Here is a 20510-nt window from a genome sequence, read left to right on the forward strand (position 1 = left end):
AACCAAACTAGAGCTTTCACCATCTCCGTGGGCTCCTCTAACTCGAGCTCCGCCTCCACGTCACTCTAGCTCTCGCCCCCCTAGACCCGCCGGTTGATCTCCTTCTCCTTATCGAACCTCCTTTGGGCCTTTTTGGTTTTCTTCTTCTTCTTGGCAAGCGTGGCATCCCTCTGGGCAGCTTACCAAGCCACACCTTCTAGCCCTCTTGGAAGATGTGGCCAAGATTTATAGCCCATGAGTCCCTTCGAAATGGGCAACTCAAAATCAATTAAAACATCAAAACAAGAAGGAAAAGGTCATAGAAAAAAGCATACTAAATTGGATAGCTTCACGGCATGAAGGGGACCTGGCATCCCTTCGAGGGAATCTTCATCCCTCAACTGTAGCAATCAATTGAGATGACTCTAGACTTCATCATGTGTCAACTCCTCTAGCGACGTGCGGTCGGGATCCATCGGGCCAGAGTATTCCTACATCGGCCACGTTTTCTCTGCCAACAGGGTGACCCGATGGTGAAAGAAGGTATGCAAGACCTGCAACCCATCGAGGCCATGCTGCACGAGCCTCTAAAGCTCCATCTCGATAATTTCCAACTTGTTCTGCCGATCGGCGGGACCCCACGACCAGCTTTCCCTCCTCTCCAGCCTCTCCCTAGTGAACGTCGGGAATGGCGCCTCCGCCGGGTTCCTAATGTAAAACAACTCATCCTGCCACCCTCGGTTGGAGTCATAGGGGGAGTATGAGGGGTAGGGGACCGACGGCTTCGGCCTCTTTTACAGGGCAAATCCTCCAACCGACGCGATTCTAGGTGGCTTCCCCTCGGACAGGGCTCGCCAGCTGAAAATCCATTGAAAGAGATCCACGTGCGGCTCCATCTTGAGGAAGGCCTCACAGACAGTGACAAAACTGGCGATGTGCAGTACCCTAGTCGGGTTGAGGTGCTGCAACTCTAGGCCCCACTCATTGCGGAGCCTGAGCAGGAACTAGTGTGTGGGATACCCAAGCCCGTGCTCATGGAAGGCAAGGAAGGAGATGACCTCATTGGCCTAGGGTTGTAGAACAACCTCCCCTAGTGCAGGAGCCCTCCAATGTGCCACCTCCTTTGATGAGAGCAGCCCCTTCTCGGTGAAGGTGGCCAGCACCTCCTCGTCCACGTTGGAAGGCCTCCAGTTCGATATCGCACCTCGGATTTGTGATAGAATCTGTGAGTTTTCCTCTCCCTCGCTCTGCCCTCCTCTCTCCTAGAAACTGCCATGGCACACAGTTGACGAAATGGCAGCAGTTGAAGAAAGGCGAAAGAATGGGAGGAAAATTTTCTCCCTTCCCCCTATTTAATGTGGAAAGGCGTGCGGTAGGATGTGGCCCTGGCTGATGGGACGTGGCCTGCCCAATGAAACATTGCCTGGCTAAATAGGACGTGGCCTAGGTGGGGCCCACCACTACCATAACCTGGGTGCAGGAAATAAGGCGCAACCACATGCAAACGACCCTCCACCTTCCCAGGCAGGGTTAGGGAGGGCCCACCAATGGAATCTCCATCGAGGAGAGGCCAACTGGTCACCCAAGTCGATTGGATGACTTAGGCGGCTACCGAGGGACACGTAAGGAGCAGTGGGATGCCCCATGCAGTTTATGCTAACTCCATCATGAATGACGAACACGGATCCCATTCGGACATATCCGATAGGAGCTCCCCAGACCCGTCACTCGAGCCATTGAGGTAACTTTACCAAATCCCCTTTTATTTTTTCTAGTACATGATCATTCATTCATTCTCATACATGGATTCATACATTCATCCCATACATCCAAGCATTGCATGTGCAATTGTTGCATCACAATGCTTTGCATCGTGTCACAAAGTTGTATTCTCCTCATTCGATATAAGCGATGACCGACCGGGGTTCGAAGGCTAGCCCAGAAAGGGCTCATGACTGCCTCATGTCAAACAGAGCCAGGGGAGAAAACATAGATGAGCCCTAGCGGCCCCCTCCTGATCCACTTAGAAGTAGATAGGATCATCTCGATGTTCTCGTTCGATCCTGACCTCGAGCCATGCCCACATAATCTCCATCGAGGGGAGGCCAGCGGGCCACCTAAGTCAGTCTCTGGAATAACTCGAGCATCTATCGGGAGGTGGGTTAAGGATTAGTGGAATGCCACATGAGGGCTATGCCGACCTTGTTATGAACAATGGACCTAGATTCCACTCGGACGTGCCCGTTATTAAGCTCACCGGTGCATCGCTCGAGCCATCGAGGCAAGCAACGTTAGCTCGACCCCTCTGATTGCAAAAACCATGGATAGGGTAACACACAAAACTCGACCGACCCCTACTGAACCCAACGAGGCTTGGGGACTCAGGCCATGTAACCCCAACTCAGGAGTCTAGCTGGCCACATAGGTCACGTCAGAAAGGACACAAGCGAACACCTCAACCAGAAGGAACACAAGAATCCATAGCCCCAAAAAGAGTACCAAAGTGCTCAGCCTTCGATCAGCTCTCTAGCTAGCTATAGGCTCAGGGGCTATGCCCATCTCTGTCTCGCCTGACCCCTCGGCTATAGGCTCCACCTTGCCCAACCCTTCGGCAGTGGGCTGACCCTTGGGTGAGCGCTCCGTCTCACCCGACCCTTTGGTAGTGGGCTAACCCTTGGGTTCACGCTCTATCTCACCCAACCCTTCGATAGCAGGATGACCCTTGGGTTCATGCTCTGTCTCACCTGACCCTTGGGTTCGTGCTCCACCACACCCAACCTTTTGGCAGCAGCCTGACCCTTGGGTTCGCGCTTCATCTCGTTTGACCCTTGGGTTCGTGCATCACCTCACCTGACCCTTCAGCAGTGGGCTGACCCTTAGGTTCGTGCTCCGTCTTGCCTGACCCCTTGGCCACGCCTAACACTTGGGTTTGCACTTTGTCTCATCCGACGATGACCCACAACCTTACACCCACTAGGTGCACTCGTGAAACGAGTGTAAACAGCCCCTTTATGACTTCATAGAAGTCCCAAAGGGGCTCAGAGGCTCCTGTCGGGTTCATAAACCTAGGGTCCCCAATGTACCCGCTTCCCTGCAAAACCTAGCCTAGCAGGCGACGTAGCAACAACACGCGCCTGGGCCAGCCTAGATACATAATGATAGGCCAGGACAAGAATCCGATCTCCGACCGGAGGGCCTAGCCAAGGTGGAACTGCGGTCTGACTTTGACCTCTTTCTCCGATCAAGGAAACACTAGACCTCTGCTCGCTATCCTTTCCTAACCGACATAGTCGGGGTCGACTAGGAACGACCGACCGGGGATGCCCATTCGGTGAGGGCCCTAGGATCAGGTAGGAGCGGATAAGGTAAGGCACTCAAGTCAACCACAATACCGAGAACCGTACCCTACCATGCCCTGTGCACCTATAGGACGGTGCCACCAGGCCAAGCCAGATGGACACTATGCAACCTTCTAGATGTGTCAGATGACAAACAGTATTGTAGGCACTGACGTTTGCCATACCAGGCGAACATGGTAGAGCCTGCCGAATGTGTCTAGACATAAACAGTAATTATGGGCGTCGATGACCGTCTCATACCAGACAGCGTGGGCAATAAGACTATGTAGCCCACGTATACATTCTCTCTCTCTAACATGTAAGGCCATCCCCTTCAACTATAAAAGGGGATGAGCTCTCTCCTAAAAGCAGGCTGGCTCTCGAAAGAAAAAAGAGGCTAGACAACTCGACGCCTCGACGACCTGAGGACTCAAATAGCTCAATAGTCGTAGAACTCGACAGCTACATAGAGCATATGCTCTAATACTTAGCGCACATTAGAGCACCCATCACTCTCGGCCATTTGGTTTAGAGTCCGACCGGGCCTTTAACACCCCCCTTCTCATTCCTACTCGTTTATAACCCCATAGCAAACTTTGAGCACCTAGGCTCAGGAATAAAGTCACCGACCGACTGAAACTGGACATAGGGCACATTGCCTGAACTAGTATAAATCCTATGTCATCACGTGTAAGCCTGGATAACGAGCCGGCTCGGCTCGTTTGGGCTCGACTCGTTTTGGCTCGTTAAGATAACGAGCTAGCTCGGCTCGGCTCATTATCCTAACGAGCCAGAAAGCCAGCTCGGCTCGGCTCGTTAAAAGCTCGAGCTGGCTCGTTAAGCTCGCGAGCCAGGTATAAAAAATACACAAAATATAATATTTGCATTTATCTAAAATTTAAGAATAATAATAATACACAAGAAATGCATCTAGACCAGTTACCAGTCAATTTATAGGGTCTAGACCAGTTACCAGTCAATTGTAAAGTGCAAGACATGAAGTAATACAAAAACTAATACAAGTTTTAATATTTTTTTCCTAGAAGGTTGGCTCGTTTAGCTCGCGAGCGGCTCACGAGCTGGCTCGAGTTGGCTCGTTATAGCTAACGAGCTAAAATCTTGGCTCGGCTCGGCTCGTTATCATAACGAGCCGAGCCGAGCCGAGTCGAGCCAGCCACGAGCCGAGCGAGTTAACGAGCTTCGAGTTTTTCGTCCAGCCTTGATCACGTGCTAGGCCACATCCGATCACAACGCACGGCAAAACAACAAATATTTACTTGTTGGTCACTTTTTGCACCGACAATTTGTGAATATGCAATGTAGGTACTTAGTTAGCTTGAATTGTAGCTCTAGTTTGATTATTTGGTACTTACTAGTAAATGAGATGACATAGGTAGTTGATTTACTTAGTGAGATAGGTATGTAGATAGATACATACATAGATACATAGGTGCATATATATAGTTAGATAGCTAGTTGTATATTTAGTTATTTAGGTAGGATTTAGCTATTTAGTTACTAGATTATATCTATATACTTAGTTATTAACCTATTTACTTAGGTTGTAGTTAATTAGTATGTATTAGATAGGTACTATATGAAACTACTTTGGACTAAACTGATCTGTGTTTGAATTTGTGTATGAACTAATAGATGGACAACCTAGTGAGCATATATCATGGAGGCACCATGGAAAGAGATCGCTATAGATATGTTGAGTTTGTTGATATGGAAAGCGTGCCTGTGTTATTCAATGAGAAGCTTTCATTTAGTGAGTTGGTTGCAAGGGCTCATGAGGAGCTACATTTCCATGGAGATGATGGCATCATAGTTGAGGGCTACTTCACCTAGGTTCCCCTCCCAACATCCTAAGGAAGATGATCCAATTGGGTGTGCAGGATTAGTGGAAGAACTATGTGAGATCGGCTATGAAGAGCCAGTTCTAAAGTTTGGATGTGATTGTGTGTTAGGTGGTACTTGATCGCATCCCTCATGGGTTTTCCCCAGAAATGGGTCAGCAGGCACACTTTGACCCTCCTATCCCAGAACCTGATATGGATGTGGAGGTTGCACCTACGATTCCTGATGCTCAATCTACCCCTAATGAGGTAGTTGGAGATGCTTGTTGGACTCATGATGTTGTGGCAGATCCTCCTCATGAGATCCCATTGACATAGAATCATCTGAGTAAGTGTCTTATTCGCATTGTTATTGGGAGCTTACCCCTTCCTTACATCCATTTTTCTCATTCTTTCCTCGTATTTCTACTTATGTTGCATGAGACATTCCTAACAATGTGGATGTGCCCCTTGTTGCTGCGCAAGTGCACTATGGAGATAGATTCTGTGGCTCCAATAGTGTTGAAATTATGAATGATTCAGAGCCATATGAGATAGCAAGGGCGTTTGATTCTGATGATGATCGTCCTATTGGAGAGCTGACTGGAGAGTGACATTGAGATGCTAAGGCATATCTTTCCTAGCCGCCAGTGATCTAAGAGTTCATGAGTTCATTGATCTTGCTCATTCCGATTAGGCGTGTACAGAAGAACATGATGATGAGTTGCTAGAAGCTCCTGAGGCTGGCCCTAACATGGTAATTGAGAAGGGTAGGGTATTGAAGGACCTCCCTACATTGAAGAGGTGGTTTTAGGTGTTTGCAGTGATACAAAAGAGACCTTACAAGGTCTTGTATTCATATGCAGAGCGCCGTTACACAGTTGTGTGTGACAAGGAACGTGGTCCATGGAGGGTTTGTGCAAGGAAGCAAAATTTCACCAAAAAGTGGAAGATCACAAAAGTTGTTGGGCCACACAGTTGTGCTGACCATGTGCTCACATTGAAGCATCAGGTAGTTGACATCTACCCTTATTGCCAAGCGGTTGATGGGAATATTGCAGGGAGAACCCAATATGAAGGTTAGGACAATTATCAGGACCGTTGAGGCATTGTACGGAGGTTATGTGATAACTTATGGTAAAGCTTGGAGGGCTAAGCAGCGAGCATGGAAGATGATATATGGGGACTAGGGAGGCTAGGTATGAGCAGCTGCCAGTACTTTTCAGTGCAATCAAAGCAGTGAATCCATACATGCATTATGAGTACATCCCAAAACCAAATGCATGGAAGGATGGGAGGCAAATATTCTTTTGTTCTTTCTGGTGCTTCCCTCAGTGTGTCGAGGCCTTTAGGCACTGTCATCCCATTTTGTCCATTGATGGTACATTCTTGATTGGCAAATACCAGAGCACACTTCTTATAGCCATATCCTATGATGCGAACAACAAGTTGATTCCTTTGGCATTTGCTTTGGTTGAGAAGGAGAACAATGACAGTTGGGGATGGTTCTTGAGGCTAGTCTGGATACATGTGGTTGGGCCTGGTAGGGAGGTTGCTGTCATATCTAATAGGCACTAGGGCATACTTAATGCCATGCGAGAGTAGATAGAGGGGTATGCACCTTTGCACCATCGTTGGTGTACTCGACACCTTGCTGAGAATCTACTCCGGAAGGATGGTGTGAAGGATAACTTTGATCTATTCTAGGAAGCTGCTCGATAGCTTGAGGACATGTACTTTCAAAAAAAGTTAGAGCAGGTCAGAACCACATCAAATGCAAAAGGTAGACAATGGCTCACATGTTTGATGAGGGATTTGGAGAAATGGACAAGAGCTCACTACGCCAGGTGGATGGAGGTACGAGTTTTAATGCAGTAACATGGCGGAGTCATTCAATAAGTTGCTATTGGGGATATGTGGTATACCCAAGAATGTAATCGTTCAATTCACCTTCTATAAGCTTGTTGCCTGGTTCAACAATAGACACGCCCATGCAATGAAGTTGTGGAGTGATGGAGAGATATGGGCTCCAAAACCAAAGGCACACCTAGAGAAGGCAAATGAAAGGGCTGGCACACATGAGGTTACATGTTTTGACCATGCCATAGGGACTTATCAGGTTGAGCATAGGGGCGGTACAACATCCAATGGTGAGGTCCAAGAGTCGAGGATGCATGTGGTAGTCCTCCAAGATTTCACATGCACTTGTGGTAAACCAAGGCAGTACCACTTTCTATGTTCTCATTTGGTGGTAGCAACTAGGCATCGCAACTATAATATCGAGAGCAGGATACCTCACGAGTTTAGTGTCGACACTGCTTGTGCACACATGGAGCCCCCACTTCGTGTCTTTCTAGGACCCTAGAGAGTGGCCTCCATATGATGGGCCAAAGTACATTGCGGATCTAGCTTACCGTTGGAACAAGCATGGATCTAGGAAGAGGATGAGGCATAGGATGGTTATGGATTAGATACCCAAAAGAACAAGGCTGTGGGAGAGGAACCCCATTTCTTACTGACCCCGAGCAATACGAGTGTGGCAAGTGCGGTAGACTAGGCCACAATTCACGCACTTGCCATTGGCAGATTAGTGAGGTGCGACTATTGGTTGTTTTCATTATTTCATATTTATAGTATTCATTCCATTAATTATGCATGTCTCAATTTATGCTTCTAATTGTGTCAATTACTTGTAGATATCTAAGTTTATGTTTCATTGTATATTGAATTTCTATTTCATTGACTTTTTTTGTAGGATGGCGCAATTCCACCTGCTCGACCCAATGTACGAGGAGACCCACTGAGAATGTCTCATAGCGGAGGGGCAGGTAATAATCTATACGTCTTGTTCAAATTTTTGTAAGCATACATGTGTTCGTGAAGTAACTAGGAGACTATGCTTTATTCCATGCAGGCTAGAACCCTACAATGGGTTCTTGGACATGCAGTACGACGACAGGTACACTCCTTTCCTACAAAGAGCTGGCCTAGATGTCATCTCTTTTCAGATTCGTCAGTGGGTTGCCCACGTTCAACTCAGCAGCCTTAACTATGCTGGTTGACAGGTATTATCTTCAACCATTGCCTCCATTCATACGCATTTGTTCATGCGCTTGACTTTCTGACATGTAATCTTGCTTTGTCTAAAATATAGGTGGCGGCTGGAGACTCACAAGCATTCACTTGCCTTTTGGAGAGATGACAGTCATGCTCGAGGACTGTCAGAAGATGCTAGGTCTGAGGATTCATAGCAACACAGTGACTTGGGTCATGCAGGTCAGAAGGTTGGAGAGCACGAGTAGATGCCTTCCTTGGGCGTGAGGTTGGTGAGCAAGGGGCTTGCACTTTGGGAGTTCTAATCTCCTAGCTCTGGTAAGAGTTCGCATAGTGCCCTAAGAAGGCAGACGATGAGATAGTTGGGTACTACTATAGGGTGTGGATCCTACACCTGTTTGCATGTGTTCTCTTCCCTAATGCAATGGGGGACACTGCGTCATGGATGTGGGTCCACTGCCTCACTAACTAGGACCAGGTGGTTCAGTATAGCTGGGGCTCTGTAGTGTTGGCTTTTCTTTACCGGTAGCTTTGCGAGGCATGTCGTCAGACTTCGTCCTCAGCCTCACTTGGTGGATGCATATACTTACTCTAGTTGTGGATGTGGGCTCATCTACTAGTTGGCCATCCTGAGGTTCTTGCTCAGTCATGACTAGTTCCCAGGTCAGCCTCCGCGTCGGTAGCCGATGTGGGCATATCTTTGGGACCAGGTTAGATTTCCGCATGTGAGGTTAGAGCGGGCATACATTGAGTTCACGAACGAGCTAGACACACTCACAGCCTCTAGTGTAAGTAAATTTTATTTCTCATGATGGTTTGAAATGGTTTAGTATAGCATCTAACATCTTGTTTCGATATGTTTCAAGTGTCGTGGGAGTCGTACGATGGAGAGAGGGCACTTCATTTTTTGTTGAGCAACATGTGTGGGTGCTGACTACAACTTATATAGGATGAAGTGCCCTCTAATCTGCTTCTATGCTATCAAGTTCCACCTGCCAGATAGAGTTGCACGCCAATTTGGAGTGAGACAGCTTTGGCCAACAGATCCATTCTCGACTAGCGTTGACTTACACAAGTAAGTGTTCTACTATTTCAGTTGTTCCATTATAATCCATTTGCATAAGTTCATATATAACATGAAGTAATGATGACGTACTGTGCACTTTTAATATGGTCACATGTATATAGATTGAGATGAATGTGTGTGTATGTAATGCATATATTCGTTTCATATTTTTGTTTGGTTTGCATAAAAAATAAAGGAAACTCTACCAAAAATTTTTGCACAAATTTGTATTACTTCGTATAAAAACTTCACTAACGATGGCGTACGTAACATGCAGGTTGGATCGTCAGAAGAGCAGGAAGATTTTTGATTGGGAGAAGCACCACCACTGCTACATTGAACAGTGGGAGCTGTTGGACTGCCAACGTGGACGAGAACGACGAGCCGCACACGAACCATGAGTATAGGTGCTACCAGGCTTGGTACCAAGGTGCGACATGTTGCAGGCTGAGGCTACAATGGATAGAACATGACTACAGCCGACGTCGAGTCCTCCAACGACGAAGACACGGCGTATGACCAAACTACTCGTGTTGGAAGGCAGGTGGAGGCAGGAACCAATATTGGACAGAGTGGTAAGTCAATTGCCTTTTTTCTATGTTGAGCTGCATACCAAGACAATCTTACTAAGAACTTTCTTGTAGGGCAACACCCTCAAATGCTCGGTTGAAGACATTGAGCGCTTTCGTCCGAGAGTTAGGGACGACAACACGTGTAGCTTCCTAGACGTAAGATTCTAAAAATTCTTTGAATTATAATATTAATATGTTAAATTCTTTCAGTTAACATGATTTTGTACAATAGAGACTGTCACTTTGGCTATGTCGTGCAGCTGCTCGTTGTGGTTGCAGGACAACCACGAGGCAAGACGTCCATGTTCCTTCCAGCAGGCAGAGGAGGCTTAGGTTCATCTTGCTAAGCACCTACTAGGGTCCATAGGCATTGCAGTACGAGGACAAGGATGAGGATGACATGGAGGTGGACCAGAGGCATGAGGAGCTTGGATCGTCCTAGCTACAGGACTGCTCTCCTCGACTCAGTCTACATAGCCTACAGGCAATAGACGACGCCGTCCACCTGACCCTTTCACTCCAGGCATTGACGCTCTTTGTCACAAGGGTAAGGGTAAGACTAGGAGGCAGTGAGGGCGTCTGGTAGAGTTTGTGGTAGATGTCATTATGGACTTTGTGGAATTTTCATTATGGACTATTGTGGATTGTATGGACTATTATTATGGACTATTATGGACTGTATGAACTACTATGGACTATTATAAACTCTATGGACTTTTAATATCCTCATGGATATGGTTTGAGATAAATGTGGTATATATTTGTGTATCTGTACATGTTGTATTGTGGTCATATATTCATGTCATATTTGTGTAAGGATTGAATAAAAAATAGGAGAAACTCTGCCGAAAATTTTAAGGCTAAAGTACATTTATGCAGTACACCTATAACATCTAGCCTTTTTAGTGATTTATCATGTCACCGTCGTATCGTACACAGACGGATGAATTGATTGATCGTCGGAATCTAGCCTTTTCAGTTGAGTTTTAAAATAGGTTTTTCAGTTTCAAATAGGCTTTTCAGTAATCGAATCTAGGTTTTTTTAGTGTCCTTCAAAATAGACTTTTCAGTGATACCTAGTAGGCTTTTCAGGAGCATTTATGCCACAATACAACAGCTACTAAATCTTGGGCTGCCTATATATATGCAGTGTTGCATGCGTTGCTACTCACTTGAAACGAGTATTTGATTTCATTGGAGTAGGAATGTCTGGAGGGTCGTCTAGAGGAAAGGGTTTAGGTAGTGGTAGAGGAAAGGGGGGACGAAGGGAATTCCCATTGTGTGGGAGGGGTCTCTTGGCCATGATTTCTTTGAGGAAGTAGTGTATCATTTTGCCCCCGAGAGCAAGGGTGATTTCACCAAAGAGTGTCCCCTCAGAGGATACGATAACTGGAAAGAAGATTGGCCAAAATGCATGCATGGTGAGGACTGCTTAGTGCAGATGTTCATCAAGGGGATGGATGGAGGTCGTGGCTTCTTCAAATGCCCACGAACATGGGTAATTGCTATTACTATTTGTTTGTTAAATATGTTTCTGATTGCACTACAACTTACAAGACATACTTATTGCAATCTTTCGAGTCCGAAGAAAACTGTGGGTTCACTAGGTGGGTCGATCCTAGACTAATTTATCTACATCAACAGTACATCTACTACCTATAGGATTGTATCTTCGATCTAGAAAGGGAAGTTAGCAATGGTTACAAGGAAGACGAAGACGAAGACAACAACAATGGTGCAAGTTCACAGGAGGCACTCTGCAATGATCCATATTGCACCTACCCTAATCACAAGAACAAGGAGCCTCTGCCGCCACCACCAACAACAACAATGGGGACGCTGCTGTAGAGAAGGTGCAACACAATTTGCTATGTGGCCACACTACTAGGATGAACCTATCTTATTCACATGTGACATCCATGTGTTTGTTGTTTGCTTCAATTACCTAAGGCATGTTAGGTTTAGTCAAAGGACCTATGTACCCTTGTTTGGTACATGTTCTCACATGCCATTTCGTGTGCTTGTTATTCGCTTCAATTGTCTAAGGCATGTTAGGTTTAGTCTAGGACCTCTGTATCCTAGTTTGGTACACAGTTCTCACATGCCATTTCATGTGTTGTGCGTGTTGAATTATATAATGCACTACTTCGTTACGTTTTATTTGCACTACGTGAACTCGTTTCACTACCTCCGCAATATTAAAGTGAATATTTTGACCACAAATAATGAAACCAACACTATGAAAAGTCTAATACTAGGACACATTAAACAACAAAATAACAATAGAAGTACATGCTGATGAACTAAATAACGCAGAACATGCCCTAAGTACGTCCATACTTAAATTACATTATATGACAACACAATGCAAAGTCCAAGACTAGACAACGTTGTAAACTAAAGCATAGAACTAGCAAGTCATACAGACTACTGAGTGCAACGAGGCCACTTTCCCTTCTCAGGGCATCGGGATTCTCCTCCATCGCTGCCTTCGCTCGGCGTGCACGCTCAAGCTTCTTCTCCCTCTCCTCCCTATACGCAGCAACATGCCTCCTTTCCTCCTCTTCCTTGTGCTCCTTTTCTACAGCCTTCTCTCCGCGTCTCTTCTCCATCATCTCCTTGCCCTCTGCCTCCCACCACAACAGTTCTGCATCTACTCCTTGTCTTCCGGCTTTTTCAGTGTTGATCCACTACTCAAAATCACAGAGCGGTGGAGGGGTCTGCAACAAATACAATTATTAGAAAACAAATAAATCATGCAAGACTTCAGTTGACACTAAATAATTATTATACAACATCAATTTCTCACCATCTTGTTAATGTGGCGCTAACGAAGTGTAGGCTCAAACGCAAAATTGGCACACATCCAGTATCTCTACCTATACGTGTCCTCTTCATCGGACTTGGCTACCTTGTAAGGATCACCGCAGCAGCACATGGGCATTGGAACACCACTAGGCAGAGGCAATGGGTCGAAGGCATTTCCGGTCATCCAACCATAACTGCAATTCAATAAATTTTGTTCTAAGAACCGAAAGCAAGAACATTAAACCCTAAACCTAGGGTTTCCCATTTGATGCACAACAATGAACGCATAATATCACAAGAGGTGCTGAGGTTACCTTGGTTTCCTAGCTTTTCCACGCCTTGGCATCTTACGGTTGTATAATACATACAAATATAAAAAAGTGCATTAAACTCTAAGTAATGACGATTCTTAGGTTGAAAAATATGACTAATATATACCGAATCGATGCAAAAAAAACTAGAAGAGGAGAGAGGATACCTTATTCTCGAAGATCTACGGATCAAATCCAACTTTCCACGGTCCAATATGCCGATTCGTGAGGTAGGGCGAAGTGGGGAGAGAAAAAAACCCGAGAGGGAGGAGGAAGAAAAGAAACCTCGGGTAGGGAGGGTAGGGGCTGGTTTAAAACACCACCACAGCGCCATATATCTTGGCGCCAAGATCGGTGTCAATGACCTTGGCGCCATACTCGGCGCCAATAATATTGACGCCATGCTCGGCGCAAAAAAAAATTGGCGCCATTGTGGTTGCCATGTCAACGCCACGTCTGCGTCGACGCCTACGTCAGCAAGGACCTTGGCGTCAAAGGTTCTGGCGCCGAGATTATATCGGCGCCAATCTCAGCACCAAATGGCACCGAGCTGAGTGTCTAGATTTTGAAAGGATACCTCTAGGAGCAGATTTGTGAAAATCTTTTAGAAAAAAGGTAAAAAAAACCAAAAAAAAATCGCAAAATGATATGACATTTTATTTTTATTGTTTTCTAGTTTTTGAAACTCCGAGGAGGGGGGACGCCAAACTTTGGGAAAGGCGGCTACAGCCGTACGCTGCGTTTAGACGAGTGTCTTATTTTTTGTGTTTGATTTGATTCAAAGATGAGATTATTTCTATTTTGTGTTGGGTCGAAGAGATAAAAAAATATGAGTTGGATAGAGTTTTTTTATGCCTTAGATCCAGATTGAGACCTAGAAACTTGCGGTGCCAAAACGGATCAGGAGAGAAAAAGGTTTCTAAGAATCACTAGAAACGTTGCTCTTTTTTAAGCCTGGCAAGAAGAAACGGTGGTTAGCTGATTTTCAAGTGATTCTGATTGTTGCCCCTTATGTATTAACAATTATATTTTTAGTTATTTTTTTAAAAAATGAAATAAGTTAAAATAGGTCATGGAAATACCAAAAGAAATTCTGAAGAAACTAGCCTACTTTCACTTTGGGGTTTTTCTGGCAAAGTGACAAAACAAAAACACCCTTCTCGGACTTGCGAACAGACCGGAAAACAAAAACGCCCTATGCACGAACCGCGACGGATGAAACTAAGCTCAATTTGAAATAAAACAAGGGGGTTAAAAGAAACATAGAGAAAAGAGAAAAAATAGAGATAGAGATATAGGTTATCATGAAAAGATGCACATGTTTAATTAACACCCAAATTCAAATGTGCGTTATAATAATATCAGCGACGGCTTGAATTTATAAAGGATACGAAATCCCATAAATCCAAAGGATTTTTTACGGCTCTCTTTGTCCAAAAAAAAATACAAATCTTGCTTTTCGAGAGGTAAATCAATCTAAGTTTTGATCAAATAGAATATATTAATATTTATGATATGTAATAAGTATAATTAAATTAATTATAGAATATGTTTTATAATAAATCTATTTGAAACATAAATACAAACACTATTATTTATAAATCCAGATAAACTGTAAATTGATTGATTTATCAAACAACGAGATTTACATTTTTTTAACAGAGGAAGTACTTCATTGGTGGCAAACTGATATCAAGTATTCCCTCCGTTCCAAACTATAAGACATTTTGATTTCTCTTGCTAAAGACCAATTGGGGTTCCCTCCATTTCAAATTGTAAGACATTTTGATTCCCTTCGCTAAGAGCATCTAGAAGAGTTTCTAATATTTTTCTCCCAAACTATAAAGTTTTCCAACTCGCCAAAAAATATTGGGAGGAATAAATAAGATAATCTCCAACAGTTTCCAATAATTCACTCCCAAAATATAGAATACAATTTTACAACGAATCCTATACTATTTCTAAATTATCCTAATCACTTTTATATATTATTTCTCTCTTATACATTTGCATTAGGAACTCTTTCCTACTCTTTATTCTTTCTCTGTCCTTCCACCTCTAGATTGGCTACAGGATACGTCGTTTAGATCGGCGCGGGAGGGGATACGCACATCCTAGAGTCCGGCGCGGGAGGGGATACGTGTGACCCAGAGTCTGCGAATCTTTACGCGCAACAAGAGGTTTTTTCCCAAATGCTAAAAGATTGGAAGGTGAAATTAGGAGTTGTGGGAGATGGTTTTTCGCCTATCCTGCTAAAAATTCTGGATTGGGAGTGTTTTGAATACTCTTGGAGATGACCAAATGGGCAAAGTGGCAAGGCCAGTTTAGAAGCCGAGCGTTTGCTATGATTATCTTTCAAATTACATACAAAAGTAAGTGTGAATACGACACAGCTTGTTCAATAAGTCAAATTAAGTTCAGCCAGATATTGTTCACTTGCTATTTAAGTTGCCGCGTTGTGATTTATGAACCCTGTTTGCAACTTATCTTAAGAAAATAAAATGAGTTACACGATCAGTAATGGATATCCTTGCCATCAAACTTTCCTAAGGTTTGAATTGACAGGCCAATGATAGCAACCATTTGAATTACAACACCACCCGCACACCTAGTCTGCAAATGCTCTGAAATGTATGGAAATAAGTATACACATAATGTTAATCGGATGCGGGAAATGCAACTCTAACTGCTTCAGCTGAACAAGGATATCAACCAGAACAGTAGCAGCATGGACTCAATGAAATGTAATATGGAAAGAATATACAACAGATGCAGATGATACGCAGTGCAAAAGGTAAAAAAGGCATGGTGCATCAGTGACAGCAACAGCTGTGATGGAGCGAGCATCTCCAAACGCTAGCTTCCGTGTCACCTCCAGCTTTGCCCTAAGAATGAGTGTTTCTCATGAGCATCAGATTAAAGAGGGACCCATGGATGGTGTCGAACGCATTCGAATCGTCTAAACTTGAACTTGAGGTCCATTCGCCTTTAGGTCTTTGATTCCAAAGGGTGCACGCAGCATTTTAACCACGCAAGGAAGCACATCATCCACATCTCCACTGGCATGCAAAGATCATGCAAGGAGTCATCATGAGTTCATGGTAAAAGAACTTCGCAGCAGTGAAGAATGTAATTACCACAGCTACCAATGTATTACGCCCGCTCCTCTGATCTTGATCTTATGAACCTCCGGCGACTCCTTGGTCTCTGAACTTCTTCATCCACAGCATCCCCTTCGTCCTCCTCCCCCTCATCATCATCATCATCATTATCATCATCATCATCATATTGGAGACCTAACAAATTCTCTCCCCACAGATAGCGTCTCCTCTGCCTTCTCAGGCCCCTTGATGCGCCTCTTGGCTCATCACCTGATCTAATCGGACTACTGCTGAGCATATGAAATAGAAAGAATGTTGTCAGAAGAGACCCACTTGGTTCACTTGGGCCACTGGTTTCCCGGTCATGTGAAAACATTTCACCACCTTCAATAGCATAATCACCAAGCACAACTGCCCCAGGCATAGCGGACCTGATTGCGCTTACTATGTCAGCATACTCCCGCTGATGCTCCAGGTGGTGCCATGCACGGCGTCTTGATGGATCAACATCAGCAGGCCTTGTTGTGGGGTGCACCCTTCTGGCATGTCTACGGATCTCCCTGTAGTTACCAGAAAACGCGCAGGCTTCTCGTGAGCAAGCTCTGGATTTCTCATCCAAATACTGTCTAGCTTCTTTGATGATCTTCCAGCCACTAATGGCCCCCCTGCACAGTGGGCACAACAATTGGTTTAAGCTTGACACGTCACTTGACTCTGAAGGACCATTGATCTCAACCTCGTGAGCTTCCAATGTCAAATCTGGGCCTTCATTGTAGTTGTTCTCTTCCTGTTCTCCAGCTATGGCAGAAGGTCTATGGCTGGCATCTTGATGATTGGAAGCTTCATCAGGTTCAGATATGTCCATGTGTAGCCTGGGGCTCTCTCTAGTGAGACCAAAACGAGATCTCTGGACAACATTTTGGTTTCTTGTACCCCTAGGCATGGACGAGCTTGACTGTGAAGGACTGTCCCCATCATTCACTTTCATTTTCTTGAACCTGTCTAGGCAATTTGAATGCCTATAGCTTGTATCGCATATATAGGATCGGCATCCTTTGTCATGGGAGCTGCACAACAGAAGGACAGCATTGTGCGGATGGTCCATGCATATCGGACAGAGAGCATCATCCCACTCCTTGTGCAGTGCAGCAGTATCTGTATCTGCATTTCCCATCTTAAACAACTTCTTTGCAGTTGCCATCTTCAACAAACTGTCCAGGAATCATTGAAAAGTATGGAAGAAATTATTACATGGACTAAACATATGTAGCAATTGCTATCTGCATTCAGCAATGAAGCTAGATCATATAATCATTATAATATATAATGGTTATTGTTTCCATGCGGATATATTGGTATTCTACAAGCAGGCAAAACAATAGAAGACATTATCTTAACCAGGGTTAACTTTGGAAAAGCTGATTGATCTTTTCTCATTCTTCAATGAAGAACCTTCATCTGTAATTATTGCTATAAAAAGCATAAGAATTTTTTAAGGTTCAATTGATGCAAATCACAACCCCCGACCCATGTTTTTGATAAAATTTATGAACAACTCATGTTCCAGCTAGGATAATTAGTTTGCATATATTGGATCTTGATTTCATATACTTAGCAATCAAATATACATGGTGTATAATGGATGAAATCACTTAACACTTAGACCAGAAATATTGATATTTATACAAGAGAAAAGCAATAATTCTGTACTGGGTTTAGCTGGTCTGTCCAGTGTCAGCCCTGATTGACTGATTCAATAAAACAGAAATACCAACTAATTGACTAAACATCACAAGCACTCATAAAGCACATCACTGCAATCGTGTTATTTGTGTTTCTTTTTTTCTGCTTTTTATTCTATTTGAAATGGCAACCAGAAAATGCAATTACAAAATAGATGCCCTATATATGATATCAAAAACATTCTGAATTTGACATGACATTAGCAAATTAGCCTTTGAATGGGATGACAACAAAATAAATACAAATAGCCAGGATAAAATGCTAGATCAGTCACACACCAAGACTAGCTCTGTCAACAACTCAACACCTGCTGGCCCTCCTATGCACTAAGACTAGGCACATGTTTATGAGTTATGGCTACCAACTTGTATTCACGCTAGCATGACCTTCTGTTGAATTACCTCCTAACGCAATGAATGAAACTGAATTAATGATCAAGATACTACAAGTGCCAAAATAACATAAAAATATAATCAAAACCACTACAGTACAACCTAGTAATCATCTATAGTGCAGAACCGAGCATTCTGCAGCATCAGGTGAAGGTCAGGCCTATTTGAGAATTCCCTATTTGAGGCACATAAGGCGCTTTCACTTCCAAATACATTTGAAGTCTCAAACACTAACAATTCATCCTAATTTGCTTGCATAAGTGCATATATACATCCTTAGGGAAGCAGGCCTAATGAAGCCAAAAGAGGTGTTGAAGGTGGAAGACACGATCATGAAGCTGCAGGAGGGACTGAAAGCGTGGTGAGCCTGATCTTCTGAAGGAGGATCCTAAAACTGGGAATGAAGATGAAGGCCGCAAGAGAATCAGGAGTTTTTTCTGAATTTTGGTTGACAAAATAGAGGTGTTGGATACCATGATGATCAAGTTAGAGCGTTTTGGGTGGACATGAAGCATCAAGCTACCTTTATAGTTTCCAATTCTTGTTTAGTAGCTTTGTTTGGTTTCTTGTAGTTGGCCAATGTCGTTTATCTTTCTGAATACTCTTTTCTGATGGTGCTAAACTCAGTAAGCTGGTATTCCCAGCAGTTACCGTATTTGCTTTCAATATAAGCAGGGCCAAGGCCTTTGGTCTAAAAAGTGCATATATACATCCTTAGGGAAGCAGGCCAATGTCTTTGTTGTGTATAGAACAAAAAAACCAATATATAGTTTCCAAAAAGACACTAGGCCGCACATGAGAAATGACTGTCAGTTTGTAATTCATGATTCATCCATCTCTGTACACTGTACAGTCAGGTATACTTACCAATTGCACATCCAAGCAGCCAAGCAGGGGCGGATCCAGTAAAGGGCATCGGTGTGAACATGAACACCCGATAGTATTTGCAAAACAATCGAAGTTAGTAGACATTATACATGAATATAAACTTGTAATTAGGTCAGATCCGAATACAGATAGTAAGTTAGGGTCTGAGTGCTCGGTTTTGCACAGCAGGAAGGGAAGACCAAAAAGGGTGGGCGTACCTGGTGGTGCTCGTCGCCGGTGATTGGCCCGAAGAAGACTTAGGCACCTGACGTAGGACGGCAGCGCCAGAGACCAGGGCCCGAAGAAGAGCACCGGGCGTAGTCGTCACCAAGAAAGTGAGGGGAGACACAGGGAAGGGGGATACTGGAAGAAGAGAAGCGACTCGGATTCAGAAATCTCTATATATCAAAGCAGCGGAGTTTCGCGGCCGCTCAGGCTACCCATGATAGCGGAATTAATCGGTAGCGTTTGATCTTATTTTCACGGTCTCTTTTTACTCCACCTTTTGTTACTGTTCCTGGCCCACGTGTCATCCTGTGTAAGGCTATATATCAAAGCAGCGGAGTTTGGCGGCCGCTCAGGCTAGCCACGATAGCGGAATTAATTGGTAGCGTTTGATCTTATTTTCACGGTCTCTTTTTACTCCACCTTTTGTTACTGTTCCTGGCCCACGTGTCATCCTGTGTAAGGCTAGAGAAAAAATATCTCTCCCAAATCCGTCGTTTTCGCCCCAACCTCGCCGCCTCCGCCTCCGCCCGCGCCGCCCCGTGCCCCTTTTCTCTCTCTCCGCCTATCCCTCCGGCTCTGCGGCGCACCGTGCCAAGGCAATGGCGCCGCCGCTGCTCGCCATGATGCCACCGAGGCAGCGACACCGCCGCTCCGCCCTCTTGGCGTCCTAGCACGGTCAACCCCCAGCCCTAGTGACGTGGCTCGACCACGGCTGGCTGATGTCTACGGCAGCGTTGGCATGGCCGCCCCCGACGCGGCGGCCTAGGCGGCCCCCAATTGCGATCGTCCCGATGCGGCGGCCTGGGTGGACCACCCACCGGATCTGGTGATTCCACTGCCGTCACCCTCCTCTCTCCTCTCTCCTCACACTCTTCCCACACTAATGTTTCACTAGAGTTCTTTCTTCAATGAAATGTGAATTTTATCTACAAGTCAGATGAGATCACCATGTGAGATATGCTGGCTGCTAGATACATGCCAACTGCTTAATTTTATTTGCATGTGAGATGAGATGCATGGCAATATTTGTGTTTGATCCCAGAAAAAATTCTTTATGAGGGTCTCAATAGGTGCAAAATCACATAATCCAGTTATATTTGCTAGAACCAAAATGTTATGGACTGCGTAAATGGTTTACTGTTTTTTTGTTATATCCTGAAACTTACACTTTCTTGAATACCCAAATGCTAGATAGCATCCTATGTGTTTTAAT

General features: G+C 44.6%; 1 protein-coding gene across 5 annotated transcripts; it reads right to left on the minus strand.

Moving 5' to 3' along the window:
• Positions 1 to 15472: 15472 nt before the first annotated feature.
• Positions 15473 to 19445, minus strand: LOC136533002 (uncharacterized). Of its 5 annotated transcripts, none has more exons than XM_066525568.1 (3): positions 19288 to 19445; positions 16104 to 17268; positions 15473 to 16025 (listed from the first exon to the last, which is right to left on the minus strand). In XM_066525568.1, the coding sequence occupies exon 2, from the start codon at positions 17266 to 17268 to the stop codon at positions 16120 to 16122; it is 1149 nt and encodes a 382-aa protein (XP_066381665.1). In that variant the 5' UTR covers positions 19288 to 19445; the 3' UTR covers positions 15473 to 16025; positions 16104 to 16119. The 5 variants fall into 5 exon arrangements, with proteins under 5 accessions (XP_066381665.1, XP_066381666.1, XP_066381664.1 ...); XM_066525569.1 differs by having other exon boundaries at positions 16104 to 17278; XM_066525567.1 differs by lacking the exon at positions 19288 to 19445 and adding an exon at positions 19070 to 19275 and having other exon boundaries at positions 16113 to 17278.
• Between the last annotated feature and the right edge of the window lie 1065 nt (positions 19446 to 20510).

This window comes from Miscanthus floridulus, unplaced genomic scaffold, assembly GCF_019320115.1.
Source record: "Miscanthus floridulus cultivar M001 unplaced genomic scaffold, ASM1932011v1 fs_767_2_3, whole genome shotgun sequence".
In the NCBI taxonomy this organism is placed as follows: Eukaryota; Viridiplantae; Streptophyta; class Magnoliopsida; order Poales; family Poaceae; genus Miscanthus; species Miscanthus floridulus.